Raw genomic sequence first — 23,607 nt, 5'->3', positions numbered from 1 at the left:
TGGTCATCCAACTTGCTGTAACACCATCAAGTTCACACTGCGGAGAGATGTTTTAAAAGTCCAGACTGCACCAACTGCTACAGAAGTTCCTGGGAATTGACTTATTATCAACCTGTTCGCACTCAGGAGAGACCTTTCAAATGATCAGATTGTTGGAAAATCTATCGAAGTTCTGTGGAACTGATGTCCCATCAACATGTTCACATGGTGAGAAACTATTCAGATGCTTTCATTGTGGGACGGGGTTCAGGCGTTCATCTCCACTCTCAGTACACCAGTGAATTCACACTGGGGAGAAAGCATTTACCTGCTTCGTGTGAGAAAAACAGTTAGCTTAGTCATTGACCCTTCTGGCACAGTAGAGAGATCACACTGGGGGACAAACCTTTCACCTGCTCCTTTTGGGGAAGGAATTTACTCATTCATTGACTCTGTCATGATAGCACAGAGTTCCCACATTTCAATAGTGATTGGACATGGCTGCTCATCACATTCAGGACTGAAAACATGGCTTTACATTCTGGATATAAGTCAATTAATTCAGCTTTGTGGTAACCGCAGTGTAATACGTCCGTATAAGGATGTGATCACAGAATACTTAGAAGAGCCAGATAGGCTTTGTCATGGGAGGGTAATGCCTGATACATCTATTAGAATTCTTTGAGGAGATACTGAACTACTTAGACAAAGGGTAGCCAGTGGATGTGATCTGTTGGATTTCCAGAAGGCATTTGACAAGCCATACAGGAAGCTGCTGAATAAGATAAGAGTCCATGGTGTTAGGAGCACGCTACTCTAATGGATTCAGTATTGGCTGACTGGCAGAAGGCAGAGAATTGGGATAAAGGGGTCTTTTTCAGGATGGCTGCTGGATGACTAGTGGAGTTCAGCAGGGGCCAGTGTTGGTATGAAAACTATTCACGTTACGCATTAATGATCTGGACAAAGGAATTAAGAGCATTGTTATTAAGTTTGCAGATAACGCAGTGTTAGGTGGAGGGACAGGTTGTATGGAGGAAGTGGGATGGCTTCAGAATGGCTTTGACAGGCGAGGAGAGTGGTCAAAGAAGTGGCAGGTGGTATACACTGTGGGAAAGTGCGAGGTTGTACATTTTGGTCAGAAGACTAGAAGCATAGACTATTTTCTGAACGGGGAAAGGCTTCAGAAATCTGAAGTTCAAAGGGAATTGAGAGTTCTAGTTCAGGATTCTCCTTAAGTTAACATGTAGGTTCAGTTGGTGGTTAGGAAGGCAAATGCAACATCGACATTCATTTCAAGAGGACGAGCAAAGGAGCTACTGTTGAGGCTATAAAAGTCTCTGATCAAACTGCATTTGGAATATTGAGAGTAGTTTTGGGCTCTGCATCTAAGGAAAGATGCGCTGGTGTTGGAGGGGTCCAGAACAGATTTACAACATTGATTGCAGGGATGAAGGGTTTGTCATATTTTAAATATACATATATTTTTAAAAATCACATATTAGATTGAACGCAGTTGTTTGTAAGGAATCTCTTGAACAGTATAAAGATTGTCGGGGCATTCCTAAGATGGAGATCAGAAAGGAAAAGAGACGATATGACATAGACTTGGCAAATAAGGTTAAGAATCATCTAAAGAGACTCTATATGTATATTAGGAGCAAGAGAACAATGGGAGAGGATCAAAGGGAGTTAGGTGTGGGCATCTGCGGGAGATGGGGTGGGGATCGTGGGAGCTGGTGTTTTGAGGGGGGGAGCTAAGGATAATGATTGGGTGGAGTTGGAGGTGAGGTAATGGCGGATTGTGCTTTTTGGGTATCTATTCCTTTTAGAAACTCCGTGTAAGTGTTCCTGTTCTGCATTGCACAATTCCAGGTTGCTGAAATGTATTGTGGTTCATTTGAATAATGTCTTGATGCAAATTCATTTATGGGTGCTGGGGTGATTGCTGGTGTAAGTAAGTATGTGGTCCATATGTATGATCTTTCTGTATACGCTGGTCTGGAGTTCCCCATTGTTCTAACATTCTACTATAATGCCTAGGAAGGGTAGTCAGTTATTATTCTCTTCTTCTTTTGTGAATTTTATTCTGGTGAGGATGCCCAAAAAGCACAATACGCCATTGCCTCCATGACAGACCACAACAAGCAGACACAACACGGCCGGACACACTAGTCACCCTACCGAAAATCCGAGACATATCAGAGATGACCACAAGACTATTCAGACTCCTAGGTATCAGGGTAGTCCACAAACCAACATCCACCCTGTGACAGCTACTGACAAACTTAAAGGATCCCATACCCACAACTAAGTAAACTAACGTAATGTACAAAATACCACGCAAGGACTATGAGAAACATTACATTGGCCAAACTGGAAGAAAACTGGTGATAAAGATACACGAAAACCCAACTAGCCACCATGAGACACGACCAATTCTCAATGGTCTCAATACACACGGACATAGAAGGACACAAATTCGACTGGGACAACACATCCATAATAGCACAAACCAAACAGAGACATGCCAGGGAATTCCTAGAGGCCTGGCATTCCAACCAGAACTCCATAAACAAACACATTGAACTTGAACTGGTGTACAAACGACTGAAAAACAAAACCAGAAATGATACCAAGCACCCCAGCAAACCACGGCATATAAATACCAAACAGGACAGAATACCACCGCTTCACCGGAAGCGCACTGATGGTATTACAAGGAGGGTGACAAAATGGCTGCAATCAAACACAGCGGCTCGATGATCAAGTCTACAACCTCGTGTAAAGCTTTGTTTATGAGTAGTACAGGCAGCTCACAGTAAGCAAGGATGAGCAGATTAAAGGCGATAATAAAGTCTTAAATAGCAGCACATTTACATTGCACAGAGTGTGCACTAGGCGAGATCAACATTGGCAAGATCAGCAATATTCGAGGTTAGAGATTCCATTTATCAGTCCAATAATGGCAGGAAAAGAAAAAAACTGCTCCTGAACCTGTTGGCGCATGTGTTCAAGCTTCTGTACCTTTGACCTGACAGAAGAGGTTGTAGGAGATTGTTACCAGTGTGCAATAAGTCTTTGATGATGTTGACAGCCTTTCCGCAGGAACAAGCCGTGTATATGGAACCAATGGATGGAAGGTTGCCTCCGTGATGGCCTGGGCTGTGCACAAACCTTCTGCAGTTTATTACAATCCTGGGCAGAGTAGTTGCCATTCCAGGCCGTTATGCACCCAGGTAGTATACTTTCAGTGGTGTATCATTTGAAGTTGGTGTGGTGCAGTTGTCTGCCCTCACTGGTTGCGGTCTGTGGGTCAGAAAGCTGAAGATCGAGTTACAGAAGTTGCAGTAGAGACCAAGATCATGGCGTTTTGAGATCAGTCTGGGAAGGATAATGGTGTCGAATACGAAGCTGTATTCGCTGAGCAAGAGTCTGATGTATATGTCTTTGCTGTCCAGATGTTCCAGGGATGAGTGTAGCACTAAGGAAATGGAGTCCACTGTTGATCTGTTTTTCCAGTAGGCAAATTGCAGGGGATCGAGGCTGGCTGGGAGATTGGATTTGATGTGGGCCATGACCAGCCAGCCTCAAAGCACTTCATGATTATTGAGATCAGAGCCACAGGGTGGTAGTCATTAAGACACGTTGTGTGTGCTTGCTTTGGTACTGAGGTGATGGTGGTCGTCTTGAAGCAGGTGGGGGACTTGGAATTGCAGGAGGGAGAGGTGGCAGATGTTGGTGAATACGTCCCGCCAGTTGGTCCATATAGGATCCGAATGTTCAGCGGGGGACACTATCTGGGCTCATCACTATCCTTGAGTTATGTCCCATGAAGACCGATCTGATGTCTGCAGCGGTGACAGTGGGCAAGATGGGCTAGGGGTTATCAGGGCGGGCGTCAGCAACCAATCAGAGACAATCGCATAGTCATTCATTATAGATATTCACCTCCCCACCAGCCCTCATCTCCCTTGATCGTCATCAACACATGGAGATATTGGTCGGAGGGAGTACCAAACAATTATACTTGGATGGACAGGTGATGTTGAGAAAATGGGAGGCTGCAGAAAGCTTTGTACAGGCTAGAACAGTGGGTAAACAAATGGAAGATGGAGCACAATGTGGGAACCTGTGAGATTATGCACTCTGGTAGGCAGAATAGAGGCATACACTATATTCGAAAAGGCTTTACGAAATCTGAAGCACAAAAGAATCCTGGAGTCTTTGCCCTCTCTTATGGTTAATGTGCAGGTTCAGTTGGCAGTTAAGAAAGCAAATGCAATGTTAGCATTCATTTCAAGAGAGTGAGAATTCATGAGAGAAGTGTACTATTGAGGCTGTACAAAGGTTCTAGTCAGACCGAATTGGAATATTGTGAGTAGTTTTGGGCACTGCATCTAGGGAAGAATGCCGTAGTGTTGGAAGACGTCCAGAATGATCCTCCGGAGGACGGCTTATTATTTGAGGAGCAGTAGAGGACTCTGTGTCTGTGTTCGATGGAGTTTCGAGGAATGGGAATGTGGTTTCTGACTGAACCTGTCAGAATATTGAGAGGCTTCGATATAGTGAATGTTTAGAATATATTTCCACTAGTCTGAGAGACTGTGACGCAAGGACATAGCCTCCGAGCGAAGGGATAACCTTTTAGAACTGAGATGAGGAGGAATTTCGTCAGCCTGAGTGTGGTGAATCTGTGGAACTTTTTTTTGCCGCAGAACGTTTGGGAGACCATATTATTTAAAACAGAAATAGATAGAGCCTTGATTAGCGAAGGGATCATGTGTTACAGGGAGAAAGTAGGAAAATGGAAATTAGAAACATATCAGCAATGATCGAATGGTGGAGCAGACACGATTGGCCGAATGGCCAAAATTTTTCCCTACATCTCATGTCTTTATTGTCATATGGTCTATTATTCACCGCAGAATTGCTAGCCTCTGACCTACTGTTGTAGCCCTTGTATTTTGGTGTTGATTTGACTTCGCATTCTGGTCAATGGTAAGCCCTATGATATAGTTGGGAGAGGATTCAGTGTCGGCCAGTAGTCCAGTAATGTGCTGAATATAAGCTGCTGTCAGTGAGTCTCATCTGTCGGAAGCATATTGTCTCTAGGATGTTTGTCATTTTCAGTCTGTTATTTTCGAAGGATCAGTCTTATGGTGACAGTGACATTGAATTCAACCCTGTAGGCTAAATTTATCACAGCACTCAGCAAGAATAAATCATGGAATATTGAAGACCTTTCTAATGCATAATGTTCGGAATCAGAAACACTGTGTTCTTGTTCATGTTCAAATCAGGCAATTTGCCCCATCGAGATGTTGAAGTTGGAAATATTTGGTTCCAGTTCTACACTGCTCAAATTTCTTGTGCTGTTGTGATTTTCTTTTGTGGCTTGTATTATTCTGCAATCTCATTCTTCATTAAATCCTGATTGAAATATTCTCTGGTGAACCTCCTTCTGACTGCTTGAATTTCATTCAATCAATTTTGTTTAAAAAGGCATTTCGAGGCTGCTGCATATCAGAGAATAACAGGAAGAGATAATTGATGATTGTGCATTGTGTCCTTTACTGGGTCAGCTTGAGTCTCCAGCCACCTAAAGTTTTAGTCGTGAGTTATAGAGCCTCAGAATTATTACAGCACAGGTGGAGGCCATTCTGCCCATAATGGGTCTTTGAACTATCCAACTGCAAAATTTGGAGACAGAGACATTGAGTGGAGATAAACTGAGAGAGAGAGAGAAAGAGAGACAGAAAAACACAGAGAACGAAAGTGACGGGAGATAAACTGAGAGAGGAGAGAGAGAGGAGGGTCAGACTGAGTCAGAGAGGAAGGAATGTTAGACGAGGCATAAGTTAAATAGATCAGAGACAGGATAATGGGGAATAGGCAGGAACAGACAGAAGGTGGCAATTTTATTTAGAAATTCCCACGCACTGCAAGCACTTTGCCTGATGCCGCACCCTGTGAGCACTATGCTGATACTGGCTGTCATCGCAGACCATTTACCTCCAATAATATCACAGAGCGGAGTTGCTGACAGTTAAACAGAATCCAATAGGCCAATAGATTTGTTCAAGAAAGAAAGTGGATTTACTTAAATAGACTGGGCCAAAGCAGCAGGAATTGAAAAAAATACACACTGTGTGTGAGATTGGGGCTGAGAATCTCAGAGAGGAGGTTCACTGACAAGGGAAATCAGCATCTCAGCGGGAGATCAAATAATGATTGATAAAGTTTGCACACCACTCCCAAGGTTTTGTAATCTACACATCAATTTATATAGCTTAACATCATGAGTGCATTTTTACAATCTCATTTCTTTGTACTTTCCGTATATTAGTATGTATAGAAAATCATTTTGTCCCTGTATTTTGTGTTGCATAAACCCATTACATTAATAATGTCTCACCTCATTCCTCATTGTAGATGTATCCTTGAATCTGCTGTTCATATAAGTTATAAAGAATAATGTTCCAAAACTGATCACTGGGGAATATTATTGTCCCTCCCCCCAGTCTGAATAACCATGTCCCCCAATTCTCTTCGTTTTCTCTTTCTTCTCCAATGTCATAATCACACTTTAATTAAAGTCCAATAAATGTTACTTCATCACAGTTCATTGACGTCGATAACATCAACAACATGACCCTAATTTGCCCTCTCTGATCCTGGTATAACAATCCGAATTGCGTTTGTCAGGTACAATTCTCTGTTAGCATATCCATGCCGTTTGCCTGTTATAAACCTATGTCGTCTTAGGCAGATTTTCCAGTGTAAGTATGGATGATAAAAGTTCTCTCAATGATTTACTGATAGTGTAATGACTGATCAGAGGTTACAGGATTTATGTCCCCTTTTATGAACAGAGAAACATGTTTATGTTCTGCCAATCCTTTAGAATTACTCCCTATCCAAGGGAGATTGAATCATTACACACAATCGATCTACCATCTCCAACATCCCTTCCTTCAATCACCCTCACATATCCCATCCAGAATGTGTAAATTTTAAATGTTTTTTATTTTAATTTGGATTAAAAAGTATTGAACTGAAAGGGGTTAACTGGAGCTATTTGTTCAGCAACTGTGATTAATGTCAGTCTCTGTGGATCCTAAATGTGTCACTGGAGGGTTTGCCTCTTCTATGAATAAGGGATCCTTTCAACGTGTTATCCCATAGTATGAGCGGGAGCATCACCTACTGCACTCAGGGTTCAGCAGCTGCAGAGAGAGGGGGAGGAGAGATCAGAATATGAGAACAATAGACTGGAATGTTACAACAATGGACAGGAGTTTATCCTTGGGTCTTTGCTGGCTTTCTCAGCCTTGGGAATCATTAACATTGCGGATCTATGATGTACTGATGGTTATTCAAGGCGGTTACTATCCCATCCTCGCTATAGTTGGCGTTCCTGGTAAGTCTCTCGGTCTATTAAAATGGGTTGAACTGAATTGTTGCTCATGATATTTAAACTTTGGAATGGTGGAAGTCAATGTTTTCAGTTCCAATCAAAAATTTCATTCCTTACAAATTACAACTAGCAAATTACTATTTACCGATTACTCAACAATATGCGAGGAGGATCCAAACTGTTCTCAAACTCCATGACCTTTTTCTCCTGCACAGATTTATGTCTCCATATCCTCCCCACTCACCAATCTTGGACAGTACCACCATCATGATACCAAGTCTCCTCCTCAGCCTAATGCAACTTCTGAATAAACGATCATTTGTGCCTTTGTTAAATCTGGATACAACTGTTTCAAGTCCCTTATAACTACACTTCCGTTTCAAAATAATTGCACTTGAGAAGTTTAATTTGTTCTCTCCACAGAATTTGTCAGATGGGAAGACAGTGCATGGTGCTCAAGTCATTGACTCATAATCTCGAGGCGCAAAATAATAATCTGTTCATGTCTCATGAAGGAAATTTATGGAATTCAAATGAAAGCATCATCTTTGTTTTTTTTTTAAATGCCCATCTGCTTGCCTCATATCCTTTAGAGACGTTAACGTGTCATCCTTCCCTGGTCAGGTCTCCGTGTGACTGCAAACGCACAACAATGTGTTTTACTCTTTCTTGTTTCACGGAACAGCTGAACAAACCATTCAGTTCAAGATAGCCATAGCATGCTGGCCTGACCAGGGTTGCACACATCCCATGAAAGAAGAACAAAAGTAAAGATAGTTCAATAGTTCCCTTCCTCTGCCTGTTTCCCATATTCTTACAACTCATTTCCATTCAGGTATATGACAATACCCTATTTCAAGCGCATTCTCTCTCATTAAGTCTCTCCCTGAGAGTGATGTTCATCTCCATAGGCACCTCGACCTGTCTTTATTGATGATGACATACAGATGCAAGGAAATTTAAAATTCCACGTCAGTCGCAGTGCATTTTGAATGCATGGCTTTTTTATGCCACAGGAAAGAAACGGAGGATGTTAAGTGAGGAAAAACAATTATTGTGCTCAACACTGAGAATGTTGTTGAGGCAATATTGAGGAACTGTGTGCAGATTTTCTTTCCTTTATAAGGAATGATATCCTTACCACAGAGAGAGTTTCACCAGACAGATCACTGGGACAATGGTACCATGAAGATTGAGTGAAGATTAATCTGTAGCACTGTGAGAGAATAAGAGGTGATTGCATTGAAATTTGAGGGTAATGGACAATCAATCATTATGTTCTAAACAGACAGTGATAAGGTGAGAAATTCCTTGGATTTTTTTTTTTTTTTAAATTTCAGTATACATGATTCTGGATAGTTCAATTGCCACTCAGGACATTCCCGCTACCCTACCCCCACTCCCCAAGTAGATTGAGATAGAGAGCGATCAAAGCTTTGAATAAAGTCTCATCAGATAAATGTGCAGTCGGTGTGTGAACCTGCACTGAACACCACATTATCCATAATCCCAGCTACAGCCACAATGTATTTACTCTAAAACAGTTAACTATTACCACCAGCTTCTGACTTCCATGGAGAATATGGGTCTGTCTTTTCGGAAATGTAAGATGCCTCCCTGAGACTTGACACAAAACATTTGACTTCCCTCCTCACTGCCAGCAACCCACATTAAAGTAACACGTGTTCCATAGGTAATGGAGGCACGAGGAACAAAATGAAGCAGTCTATCTGTGCAATCTCTAATTCATTGGTTTGTCATGTTGGAGCATCAATGATATCCTTGTGTTCCTGTACAAGTGTCTTGAGGACCAAATGGACTCTTCCTGGTGTCATCCAACAGGTTCAAAAGCCTGATTGGGTTCTACACGTTCCTGTTTAACAGTTCGCTATGCTGACTGGGTTCTTTGTCTTCCTGTGTAACAGGCAGGAGAGATTGAATGTACTGTCCCTCTTCTTGTTCAAATGTTTCAATAGGCTGAATGACTTCCTCTAATTCGTTTGCCACGAGCCTGAATTGCTGAACGAGCTCCTGTTTTGACTGTGGAAATGTGCAGTGTCTGGCAGCGCTGTTGCATGAATGTTACCTCCACTTTAACAGCACCAACTTCAATGTTGTACAGGTCTTGTTCCACGTGGAAATAGACTGTTTCAGTCGGTGAGAGGTGACAAGATTTTTTCGAATATTATGTAATCCTCAATGAACATCCCCACTTCAGATCCTATGATAGGGAAAAACATTGATGAAGCAGCTGAAAATGTTTGTGCCGAGGAAGCTACCCAGAGTGTCTTCTGCCAAGATGTCCCAGGACTGAGAGGATTGACGCCCATCAATCACAAGCATCTTCCTTTTTGCTGTGAATAACCACAATCTGATTAAACCTGATTCCCATTAAATTCAATTTAATTGGTATTCCTTGATACCATCCTCAGTCAAAGAGTGGCTTGATATACGTGTCAATCCCTCTTACAATAACCCTTGCGTTCACATCTTTTGTTCATGTTAACAGGACATGGTGTATGCGTAGGGAGTGTTTTCCTCTCACAAAGGGTAATGAATGCCAGGAATTATTTAGCCCAGACAGTAAGGGGAGCTAGATGACTGAAAGCATTTAAAGAGGAGGTGGATTGATTTTTGACCTGTCATAGAGTTGAGACGTGTGAAGAATTGGGCATTAAGGATGAGTTGATGACAACAGTATATTGCCATGATCTTATACAATGGCAAAACACGCTTGACTGTCTGAATTACTGACTCCTGTTTCTTATGTTCTCATATTCTGTAATTGGCAAGTTAATGGTTCTAATTTTCCTGGATGTTCTGTTTTTGAATGTTGCATTCAGAGAGAGTAGAGTATTTTGTGGGTAACCTCTCGCTGAGGTAGGGGGGCCTATATTAATAGTGAATCTGGGTCTACAACACAACCAACAAATACAGCACAAATGCAGAGAAGGGAAGCTCTGTAAAGAGACCAGCCTGGATTTCGCAATAACATTTTCCAACCCACGCTAAACAATGTTTGACAGTCTTGAGGGGCTGAATTAAATCCTGTGTTACAGTGGACCAGGTACTTGGAGCAAATGGCCTCCATCTGCTCATGTGCAGGATGTTTGAGGGACTGAGTGGAGCATAGAAACATAAGACTGAGGAGCAGGAGTGGGTCATCAAACACTTTGTCAATGCTGCACCAAGCACTAAGATCGTGACTGATCTGATTGTGGTCTCAGCAGCATTTTTTTTTGCCTGTAAAAACTGAAAGAAATGCAGATGCTGTAAATCAGGAACAAAAGTAGAAGTTGCTGCAAAAGCTCAGCACGTCTGTCAGCATCCTTGAACAAAAGATCAGAGTAAATGTTTCGGGTCCGTTAAGAACCGAAACATCAACTCTGATTTTTTTCTTCACAGATACTGCCAGACCTGCAGAGGTTTCCCAGAAACTTCTGTTTTTGTTCCTTTTCTGTCTATGCACCACTTTCCTTCATTCATTTCTTTGTCAAATGTTTAAGAAAATCAACTTTGAATAAATGAAAGCACCCAGGCACCGCAAACTTCTGGGGAAGAGAATTCACACTTGAATAGCCCTTTGAGGATTTCTTATTCATGTTCCGACCAACGTTGGAGGTTCACTGTTTCCTTTTCCAGTCCCAATTCTCTACTGGTTACATAAAATTTTAAACGTAACCAGTTTAGTGATATTGCCAATCATAATAGGTCGCAGACTGGGTCATTTTGTAGAAAAATGTGAGACACAGAGGCACACACACCTACAGATGCACACAAAACACACACATCTTCAGAAAAACTGAAAAAGGAAAGCTTTCCAGAGTTTCATAATAGTTGAATTCATAACAAATGGAAAAAATGATGGTGTCTTAAATGTTATTCTGCCTCCGAAGTTGTTCTGCTCACACAAGCTGCTGGCATGTGAATTCTGCCGAGAACAATTGGATTTGGCCAAATTCCCTTTGTTCCAGGCGGTGGAGAGATTCCCATGAATCCTTATAAAGATGACTCAGGGATTTTCTGCTCTCATACTTTGTTGTCATGAGGAACAAAATAAAAGAGAGGGAGAAATAGGTTGGTGCTTCTCAGGAAGGCAACATTTTTCTCCATCTCTGTGTTGAAACATGCAATCATGTCAACTTCGCACCAAAGTGGACCATGTGAGAGCTCCTTGAACATTCTCAGGAATATATAATTATGGGCTATATGAAGGTGCATTAATGCTGTTGTCATACAGTGTATATCATTAGCAAAAAAAGTCTCCACTTTATAATTTAATGATATGTTTATAAGCATCTGCGTAATTTTTATAAATCATTTTTTTAAAAACATAATGCCTTCATAATAGCTGTGTGAAAATCAATACATCTTATTCTTAAACTTTATTCCCTAGCTTTTGTCTCACAAATTTCTGAAAATCGTATATCGTTAATAAGATTTCTCATCTACAACCTAAACTGATAATCTGTCATAACCAAAGACCTTCATTCCAGGAATAAGTGAAGGGAAACATCTTTGAAAATCTTCTAAAACAATTATTTTTGTTTATGTTTTAATTTAGGCGATCAAAACTGCACACAGTGTATCAAGTGTGGTCTTAGCAATGCCCTGTACAGATGCAGGAAAACAATCCAACGATTGAATCCGGTACCCTCTGCCAGAAACAGCATCATCCCGTTTACCTTCCAAACCACTTGCTGCATCTGCAGATTTACATACCAGCAACACAAAAACAGTTTGTGCCGCAGAGTTCTGCATTTTCTCTTCATTTAAATTGTTTACTGTTGTTTTATCCTTCCTGCCAAAATAGACAACTCACGTTATGTTATTTCTGCTGAAGGTTTGCTCACTAACCTCCTCAGTCTATATTGCATTGCAGACTCAATACCTCTATTTGACAACTTATTGAATGACCATCTTTGTGCATGAACAAATTGAGCTTTGATCCATTCAATCACCTTCATCCAAGTCTGTGATACAGATTACTGATTATTGATGACCCCTCATTGATCTCTTCAGCACTCCACTAGATACAGCTTTGCAAACTGAAAATTAATATTTACTCTACTCTCTATTTCCTGTTAGCAACGGCTTCCCTGTTCCTGTGCAGCAGCTTAGGCTGTTTGAATGGCCTGCTCCTGTGCTGTGTCATATACTCAACGTACTGAATTACATCGTTCTTTTTTTATTCATTAGTGGGAGGTGGGTGTCGCTGGCTGGGTCGGCATTTATTGTCCATCCCTAGTTGGCCTTGAGAAGGTGGTGATGAGCTGCCATCTTCAAATGCTGGGGTACACTTACTGTGGGTTGACTCACAATGCCATTAGCGAGGAAATTCCAGGATTTTGACCCAGCAACAATAAGCCAACAATGATATATTTTTAAGTCATGATAGTGAGTGGCTTGGACGGGAACTTGAAGCTGGTCGTGTTTCCATATACCTGCTGCCCTTGTCCTTCAGGATGGAAGTGGTTGTGGGTTTGGAAGGTGCTGTCTGAGAATCTTTGGTGAATTTTTGCAGCACATCTTGCAGATAGTACACACTGCTGCTACTGAGCATTGGTGGTGGAGATTGAATGCTTGTCGATGCAGTGCCAAGCAAGTGGGCTGCTTTGTATTGGATGGAGTCAAAATTATGTCGTGTTGTTAGGGCTGCACTCATCCAGGCAAGTGTGGAGTATTCCATCACACGCCTGACTTGTGCCTTGTAGATGGTAGACAGGCTTTGAGGAGTCGGGAGGTGAGTTACTTGCTGCAGTATTCCTAGCTTCTGACCTGCTCTTGGAACCACTGCATTTATGTGTTGAGTTCAGTTGGACTTCTGGTCAAAGGTAACCCCCAGGATGTTGACAGTGGGGAGTTCTGTGATGGGATATTCCTGAGAGGGGAAGAATGGTTTCCTCCAGTCTGTTTGTAACGATCCTGACTGGCTGAATGGAGTGGTCCGGTACCTCTGTAACAGCCGTGAGGGGTGATTTGAGAGAACAACGCATGAGTTAGGGGCAGCAGTTGGTTGTTAATGGCTGATCCATCTGTGTCTGACGATCTGAATGTGTCTGACCACACCTTTCCTATTTTTTTCCCAATAAACATCGACTCTCCAGTCCAGCAAAGATCAGCCGAGAACAGTCGTGAATATCTTCAATAACCTAGTCTTCCCTGCTTCCTGAGGATAAGGACACCACAGATAGCACAACAATAAAGAGGAAGAGACATTCTCATTTCAATGTTGGACATGTCACTTTAAAGCTGTGTTAACCTAACATCAACTCACCACTTATTTTGAGACATAAGGACACAATAATTAGGAATAACCATAAACCATTTGGCTCTCAAAACCTGACTCACATTACCACTGACTCTTTCCAATCAAGTATGCATCAAACTCAACCTTCACTGCTCTCTTGGGAAGAGAATATCAGATAGAATAACACCAAGCAAATACAAAAAAGATCAGAATTAGGCCAATTGGCTAATCGGATCTGATATGCTGTTCAAGAATGTCTTACATGTTTCTCAACATCATTCTCCTGTCTTCCCCAGTAACCCTTGATCCCCTTATTACTGACAAACGTATCTATCTCTGTCTTAAAGACTCCAGTGTTTGTACGTGTGCATGTGTCTCTTTGTCCATGTGTTTATGTGTCTGTGTATTTGTGTCTGTGGCTGTCTGTATATCAGCCTGTGTGTTTCTGTGTGTGTTCATGTATATTTGCATGTGATTGTATATATCTCTGTGTGCCTGTACGTGTGTGTGTGTGTGTGTGTGTCTGTCTGTCTGTGTGTGTCTGTCTGTCTGTGTGCGTGTGTGTGTGTGTCTATCTCCGTGTATGTATTGTGTGTGTTAGTATATTGGGGTGTTTACAGATGTTTCTGTGTATTTCTGTGTCTGCACCTCTGCGCAATGAGATATCTGTTTTTGGAGTGGGACAACTGATTTCGGAAATGACAGTGGGTTTAACGTGATAATTGCCCTTCACTGAACAAAGCTCCTTAGTTGGTGGAGTGTCAATGTTTCAGAATCTCCACACGAGTCGCTCTGGTCATCTCCAGCTCGTGCCAGGGTCCGCTCAATACTGGGGGTCGGGGGGCGGTGGTTGGTGGTAAAGGAACGGATGTCGGGCACTGTACCATACAGCTTGGCTCTTTCTGTCCTATTACAGGCTGTTTCTCCTCGAATGAGGGAAAGGGAGGAAGTGAGTAGAGGTGAAAGGAGGGCACTGCTGTGAAATCTGGTGTAGGTTTGGCGAAATGGTGAGGTGTCCAGAGTGAGTCAGCCCACAATGTTGACTCCATGCAGTGTTATTTTTGCAGGGATATTGCCTAGGTGACAGAGAGTGTGAGGCAAGGAAGATATTGCATTCAATAGTGGGAGTGGTAAGAGTTTTAGCCTTATTTGGTGATACAGTGTGAACCTTGTTCGGAGTTAGGTGCTATAACAGATATAGAATGAGTGTGAAGGAGTAGAAAGAATACAGTGGCACTTATACTGGCAGAAAAGGAATGGTTACTGATACTCGTCCTGTATTTCTGGATGTTTCTTCAGATCATCTCAGCATCCAGGCGATCCTCACTGAATGACTTGTCCAAGTCCATCACTAATAACGCCACAGGCCACGTCCCTCAGATTCCACTGAATCATTTTGGGTAGAGCTAACAAATAGCAAGAAGAAGCAATCATTAGTATGTAATATATCTAAACCAAAACTGTTGCACAAGTTTTGTGCATCCTCCGCTTTGAAAATTCGATATGCAAGTATTGCGGATGCTGCAGTAATAATGGATGATCTCAAGTTGCATCTCAACTGCGTTAACTAAGTGACTGCTAATGCTGTGAAAAATAAAATCCATATGTGTATTTGAGAAAGGTTGAGGAGTATGTTGTGAACCAAACCAGAGACCAGGTAATTTCTACTTTGGTGTTATGTGGTCAGAAGAGCGAATTAATAACTTTGCTCTGAAGCAGCTTTTGAGAAATCATGACAACAATATATTGCATATTACATGGTATCTGCATAAACGTCGAATTTTTAAACGTTACTGTCGAACATCATGGAATCCATGAGGCTAGATTGTCAAGTTAACTGTAATGAGCTGGGAAAGTACAATATAAAATTTGTGGCAGACAGGCAATGGTTGTCATTTCTTGAAATACTGCAAAGTCTGAAAAATACATATATTTCTCTCAGGTACAAACAGCAAAGAAAGGGAAGGTGACTAACGATAGTTAACATAAGAAATTAACGATTGCATTAAATCAACGGAAGTGGTTTCAGAGGAATTCCAGGTATCGTGGAAACCTGAGAATTCTGAGAAATTTATGACCCAGAAAAGGAGGACCATGAAACTGATGAGGAAATCAAAAAGAGAACTTGAATACAAAAGAACAGGAAACACAAAGCCTGCCTAAATTTACTATCCATTCTTCAAAGAAAACAATATAAAAGCAAGATTAAATGTGGAAGATGAGCAACGGGGACAGGAGAATTCATTGTGGAGAACAGGGAAACAGCGGATAAACTAACCAGTTACTTTGCATCTGTTTTCATGAAGGAAGATCCAGAAAATCTCCCAGAAACATGAAGTGATATTACGGCACTTTTGGAACTAATGATGTCAAGTCAATTCATATCAATGACAAGGTAATATTTGGAAATGTAGCTGGATTGATCATTGCTGAATCTGATGGACCAGATGTACTTCATGTCAAAATATCATGAAAAGAAAGCAGCAATAGAATTATTAATTGCACTGTTGATGACCGTGTTTTATTTTCCTGTACATTCTGCAAAGGGTGGAAGCCATTGCAGATAACTGGAAGGTAGTAAACGTTATCCAACCATTTACAAAGGGAAGAAGGGATAGTGTGGAGGACTGCAGACCAATTATCTTGATATCGGTAAGGAAACTGTTGGAATCTATGATGCAGGATGTGATATTGGATATTTAGAAATTAAAACAACATTGGAGAGAATCAGTATGCATTTCTGAAAGAGATCCAAAAGATCCTCACCCTCAGCACTCCCCACCGCCAACCAACCACAGCAAAATACCCTGCGTATACTGAGAGTAATGAGGCAACTTGGAACATCAGGGAGGAGACCATCAGGATAAAAGACCAACAGTTCCACTGTCTGAAAGTTTCAGAGTGAATCCTCTAGTACACACTGTATCACTAAGCCCCGTAATCTCCCTCCATTTATGTAACAGAGAGCCTTTTGTTCTGACTTAAAATCTCACAGGTTCACAGTTACCAACGTCATATTTCATTTGCCAAATTGTCCGTTGCTTATCCATTTACATTCTGTCTACTTCCTCCTGATAGCTTAATTTCCTGCTTATCTTAGCATCATTGACAAATTTAGTTAGAATATATTTTGTTGCATTTATCTAAACCATTGATACAGGACAATGCCGGAATATAATAGTTCACTTCACGGCTCGCGCTCTCAGCACTCCAGTTGCTCGTATCAAGTAGGCCGCCGACTCACAAGGTAAGGTTTTAAAAGCAGAAGATTGCCTTCCCGGCTGCCCACTGTCTCGCCCTCTCACCACTCCCTCCAAAAACGTAAATCTAGATTGTAAATTGTTGATGACCTCACACTGGCCCGTGAGGAATTCCATTAGGTACAGCTTTCCATTGTAAAAGTAAGTAGTTATTTCTGCTCTGTATTTAATTTCAGCGAACCAGGGCTCCCTGTTCCTGTGTAGCAGCCTAGAAAGATTGCATGGCCTCCTCCTGTGGTGTGTAGCTGTTTGTCGAGGTGTTTGTGAGCACCGCAATTCACCATTAGGGCCATTTGTTGTCAGATAATCAGGTAGAGGTTGTACTGTCAATTATACTGATTCTTGAGCAATTAAAAGACAAGCACAGAACATAGACGAACATTTGAGTAGAATGCTGCATGGTCAAAAATGCTGTCTTTCAGATGCAGCAACAAATCTTGTCTGCCCTCTCAATGCGGTGCTCAATTTTCCACAGACACATATTGAGGAGGAGGGGAGGTTTCCTGCTGGCCTGGTTTACTTTTGTCCCTTTATCAACACCACCAATACAGATAATCTGAATGATTAACTTCATTTTTGGCTGTGGGTGCTGTGTGGAAAAATTGCTGCAGTCCCGACACAATATAAAATTATGGTAAATCAGGGTAAAATGTCAAGGTCTTCTTTCCTGGCGTGGGGAGTCCAAAACGAGAGGGCACAGGTTAAGATGGGAGGGAATTGATTTTAAAGGGACCTAAAGGGCAACATTTTCATGCAGAGGGTGGTGCGTGTATGCAATGAGCTGCCAGAGGAAGTGGTGGAGGCTGGTACAGTTACAACATTTAAAAGGCATCTGAATGGGTACATGAATAGGGAGGGTTGAGAGGGGTATGTAACAAATGCTGGAAAATGGGGCTAGATTTATTCAGGATATCTCAATAGCATGGATGATTTGGACCAAATGGTCTGTTTCTATGCTGTATATCTCTATGACTCTATGACTGAATATTTCATTCGATTCTGATGTAATTCCTTCAAAGGGCAGAATGGTGTCCTCCTATCTGCTGTAATCCTGACTTGTTGAATGGGTCTTCCTTTACCTCTGTAACATCCTCGAGAGGTGGAGTGAGATAACAACACATCGGAAAGGACCTGCAGTTGGTCATTTGGACCCTCGAGCATGCTGCTCAATTTAGAAAGATCATGGCTGATCTGTTTGTGACTAAACACCCCTTTCCTGTTTATTCCTAACAAATATTGACTCTGCTGATCATCAAAGATTAGTTGAGGTCAGCATTAAATATCTTTAATAACCGAGTCTTCAATGTTCCCTGGGGATGACAGCACTACAGAAAGCACAATATTATAGAGCAAGCATAATCCTTATCTCAATCTTATGTCGGAGACTCCTTAAAGTGTGTTAACATCACAGCAAGTCACCTCCTCTTTGAAGAGCACAACAAATAGGAGCAGATGTGGCTATTCAGCCCCTCAAACCTATCCCACATTCCCATTGACTCTGTTCAGTAAAGTATTTATCAATCTCAGCCTCCACTGCTCTCATGGGAAAATCTTCCTGGTTCCTTAAGTCCATACAGCATAAGAGATTGGAGCAGTCTGCTCTGCTGTTCGATCATGCCTGACATGTTTCTCAACACGATTCTGCTGTCTTCGGAATGTAACCCTTGATCCCCTTATTAATCAAAACTTATCGACCCCTGTCTTAAAGACACAACTGTGTCTGTGTCCCTATATGCTTGTGTGTGTGTGTTTCTGTGTATTTCTGCTTAATGGTAGGAGACAGGGTTGTCGTGCAGGGTTGTTTCTCAGACTGGAAGCTTATGACCAGCGGTGATCCACAGAGATTGGTGCTGGATCGACATTTGTTTGTCATTTATGAAAATGATTTAGGTGTGAATTATAGAAGGCACAACCAGCAAGTTTGCGGATGACACCAAGGTTGTTTGTATAGTGGACAGGGAAGAAGGTTATCTATGATTACAAAGAGATCTCGATCAATTGGATGAATGAATCAAAAAGATGTACAGCATGGGAACAAACCATTCAGTCCAACTAGTCCATGCCAACCAGCTATCCGAAATTAATCTAGTACCATTTGCCAGCATTTGGCCCATATCCCTCTAAACCCTTCATGTTCATATACCCATCCCGATGCCTTTTAAATGTTGTTTTTACCAGCCTCCACAACTTCCTCTGGCATTTCGTTCCATGCACGTATTATCCTCTGCGTGAAGAGGTTGCCTCTTAGGTCCTTTTTATGTTTTACTTCTCTCACCTTAAACCTTGTAATTTTGGACTCCCCCACTCTGGGTAAAAGATCTTGACTATTCACCCTGTCCATGCCTTCATGATTTTACAAACATCTAAAAGGTTCAAATTTTCCTCCAATCAACACGAATGGCTATGCTTTCTGTCATCCCGTGACTAAATTCTGAAATTCAAAACTGATACCTCTTCCTCCTCGATCAAGTCACAATTCTAAAATAATTTTAATCAACTTGTTCAGATATATTATGAAACACCTCTGTGGGATTTGAATCCATACCTTTGGGCCTGAAGGTGGAGACACTACCGCCACACTGCAATAGCCCCTGAATCTGCAAAATTATTCTCCTGTGTGTTTCCTCATTAGTCTGTTCTGACATGCTGTGACACACCTCTGAAACAGGCAGGACTTGAATCGAGAACTTCTGTTCCAGAGTTGGGGACATTACCACAGGTTCAGGGGTGGGAATCAAATCCGGCTATCTGCCTCAGTGGCATGGATGCCATCCAGTACACAAGACCCAATCCATGCCCAGATTTTGGTAACATTTTAAGTTCAGCTAAGTTTGGATTTCTTAAATTCTGGTTAATATTACTGATTTACCGTGGGAGATCGTGGGAGTCCATTCATACCAGCTCGATATAAAAAGGAGGTGGCATCAGGGCTACGCCTTCTAAGCTGTACCAGGTGGAAACGGAACTTACAGTGCGTTTAAAGTGAAAATTACCCTTCACTGAACTTTGCTCCTGACTCGGTTGGTGGGACGGCGATGTTGTGGAATCTCCACACGGGTCGTTCCAGTTCTCTCCAGCTCGTACCAGGCTCCTCTCCACATGGCAGGTGCAGGGGTGGACGGAACTGATGTCGGGCACTACAACACCCGGCTTGGCACTTTCTGTCCTATTCCATGCTGTTTTCCCTGGAATGAGAGAAAGGGAGGGAGGGACGGAGGGTGAAAATGGGTGGTCCTGCTGTTAGTGATGGTGCAGGCGGGGGGAAAATGGTGAGGTGGCTGGAGTGAGCCAGTCAACAGTGTTGAATCCATGCAGTGTTTTCAGTGTAGGGGAGTAGCGGAGGCGCGAGAGAAAGGGAGACAGAGACAGAGAGTGGGTGATGGGGAGAGCAGAGAGAATACAGTGATACTTACCCTGGCAGAGCGGGGAAGGTTACTGATACTTGTCCTGTACTGCTGGACATTTCTTCAGACTGCAAATACTGCACTGAGCTGGGTGGTGAGCTCAGACGATGCTCGATGGGTCTGGCGGTGTGACCTCATCTGGGAAGAGAATGGCCCTTCTCTGTACGAGCCCATTCACCAAGACCTCTGTGCCCCTTTCGACAAATCTTGGTGCAATTGCCCCTGATCTGCCAAGCTCGGGCTAAACCGTGCAGGGCGGCTCCAGACTGAGAAAGGCAACTGTGTGCCCATTGGCCGTTTAAAGATGGCATCTGCGCCAGGGGTCATGGAATACCTGGGCCATCCAGGCGATGGGAACTATTACCAGCCATGATGGGTGGGAGAATCAGGCTGGCATTGAATGAGAGGAATGCCATGTGCTGAGGTAGGTAGATAATGAGGGAGATTTAATAAGATAGCATCAGCAAACTAGCTCGGCCTCCTGCAGACTATCCCTCTGTCACACTCAATTAAAATGACACTGAGACAAATTATTGTTAGATTCAGCCCAATGAGCCAAAGACTGTGCTCACCATACTCTCAGTCATAACTGTAGAACAAATGCTCATTCAAAACTCTCCATCATCTGAACTCACAGAAATATCCTGTTCACGCATCATTCCTGAAAAACTGACACATGTTGCAAGATGCTATTAAAAATATCTACATGTCAGCATTCTAAAACATGTGAACACATCCTTCCATGACACTGTCTCTCCGTCTCCCCCTCTCTGTCTATATATACAATCCCTCCCATTTGTTGGTATTTAAACTGATTCCCCACCATCTCTCTCTGGCAGTGATTTTCACACCCACGGCACCACTTGTCATGGTACATTGGAGATATGGAGCTGTAAATGGATGGGAGCCCCACATCCTGTCACTTCCATCATGGGCTGCAAGTTTCCCCAGGCTGGGCAGAGATTTAACACAGCTTTACCGAGCACTGCACTGGGGTGGTCTGTACAGATCTACACGCTGGGAGGATAACTGCTCTGGGTTTACAGATCAGTTCAGTGGTGTTCACTTTACAGACCCCCGTGCTGGAGAGATACCTGGTCCGAGTTTATAGATCAATGCATTCGTGTGGTCTGCCCAGCTCCACGTGCTGGACTGATATCTATTTGACTGGTGAGGCCTGCACAGTGTCCCACTCTGGACAGATTGCCGGGTTGTATTGAGCAGGACACTAGCCTGGTCTGCACAGTGCTCCATGCTGAACAGATATTTCATCTGCGTTTGTGGTGCCTGGGCTGGTTCTGTGAGGTGGATTGAGAATGTGGGATAACTTACCACTTCAGCTGATCTGGCAATGCATTAATTTGTGTTTCCCAGTTGAGTGGAGTTTGGGGAGAGATTTCCACCGCGAGGCTGAGTGGGTCTCACCAAAACTGATGGACAGAAGGGCCTTTGTGATGTGGATCTTTATGACTCCATCACATTCTGTAACCAACATTCCCCAAAACATTCTGTAACCAACATTCTCCGGAACATTCTATAACCGACATTCCCCAGAACATTCTAGAACCGACATTCTCCGGAGCATTTTGTAATCGACATAATTTGTGAACGGTTCGATGTCAGTTAATTGAACAAAAAATAAGATCCCGAGGGAAAAGATCCCGTTCCAGGGAGAAGGAGACACTGTTTCAAAATCCCCTCAGGCAGTTAAAGGGGTGAATACATTTTCCCTGTGTCCATGTTTCTTCACAACCGAAAATTGACCACAATTTAGACTAAAAGTTTGAAATTTCCAACCTCTGTTGTCTTCAAGGAACTGGGAGAGAATCCTTCAGGACGACAACGTCTTCACCCTCCCTATTAGAAACTATAAAGAAATGACCTGTGGCTGCTCTTGAACGATCGAGTGTGTGAGAATGTTCGAGAAACCATCTGCTCTTATGGATGTGCATTTGTGTCTTTCGGGAGGGAGAGTTTCTTGTATTTTATGCTACGTTTTTTGTAAAAAAAAATGAGACATTACTATTTGTTATTTCAACTTCATTTTTTTTTCAATAAATCAGTGATACATTTGAAAATGTCACCCTATCCTCAATCAAACTGACAACTTTGTCTCCAGGATGATTATATTTTATTTGTTTTCCTTCCTCCCAGTTAACATAGCGACAATCCATGTCCTCCTTTATAAAGATTGTGGATTGTCCCCATGTGTCAGACGTTACCTGGGGGCCATGGCAGTGGCGGATCTACTGGTCATTATCCTCGACCTGATATTGAGACACATTCCCATCGTTTATAAGGAACAATTTTATTTCCTGTATGACATCCCTGTGTGTAATATCCACGCCCTCCTGCTTTTTGCAGCCACTGACTGTTCTGTCTGGTTCACCGTCACTTTCACCTTTGATCGATTTGTGGCCATTTGTTGCCAGAAGCTGAAAAGTAAATATTGCAGTGAGAAAACGGCGGCTGTGGTTCTGGGAACAGTGACTGTGCTGAGCTGTTCAAAGAACATTTTCTGGTATTTTATGCTCACAGCTCGCTATTGGCTGATGAACCGCCCCTGGTTTTGTGATGTAACAGGCCGTGTTTTATTCTCTCGTGTCTGGGTCACAATCGAGTTCCTCCACCACGTTCTAACCCCAACTCTCCCATTTCTCCTGATTCTGCTGCTCAATGTTTTCACCGTCAGACACATTTTAGTGACCAGCAGAGCCCGCAGGAGACTCCGGGCTCATACCAATGGGGACGGTCAGTGTGACACAGAAATGAGAAATCGAAAAAAATCCATTGTTTTACTGTTTGTGATCTCGGCCAATTTCATCCTGTTATGGTCAATGTTAATGGTGTTTTCTATCTGGGTTCGGATGTTTAATCTGGGGTATTACTCTGTGCATCTACATGACTTTGTGCAGGAATTGGGCTTCATGCTGCAGCTCCTCAGTTGCTGCACAAACACCGCGATTTATGCCGTGACCCAGACTAAGTTCAGACAGCAGCTGAAGAATGTGCTGAAATATCCCTTTACCCAAATACATCAATCAATCAATTTAACTCATTAATCAATCCATCCAGGATTTTCTCATTTCAGTTCGATGTTTCAGCAATGAAAAATCCTGTCACTACAGTAACAGGCTGAGGGTAGTGCTGGTTTATCCAACCTTATCCCACTGGGAGTTACAGGGAAACATGTCAATGAGAAAAGGCACCATTCCACTGACTGCATCCATAACTTCAATATGTAATTAACGTTCATTAAAAAGTTCGAAGCGGCATAGCAAACTATATTGTTGT

At 42.4% G+C, this 23,607-nt stretch overlaps 1 protein-coding gene across 1 annotated transcript; it reads left to right on the top strand.

Annotated features, from left to right (window-relative positions):
• Nucleotides 1–22,544: 22,544 nt before the first annotated feature.
• Nucleotides 22,545–23,336, top strand: LOC125483732 (probable G-protein coupled receptor 139; the record flags this gene model as incomplete). The annotated part of the gene is made up of 1 exon (XM_048600222.1): nt 22,545–23,336. A coding segment is annotated over exon 1 (792 nt), but the record flags the coding sequence as incomplete, so codon positions are not given.
• Between the last annotated feature and the right edge of the window lie 271 nt (nt 23,337–23,607).

Source organism: Rhincodon typus, chromosome 8 (assembly GCF_021869965.1).
Source record: "Rhincodon typus isolate 14 chromosome 8, sRhiTyp1.1, whole genome shotgun sequence".
Taxonomy (NCBI): domain Eukaryota; kingdom Metazoa; phylum Chordata; class Chondrichthyes; order Orectolobiformes; family Rhincodontidae; genus Rhincodon; species Rhincodon typus.
This window is presented reverse-complemented; position numbering and strand designations above follow the sequence as displayed.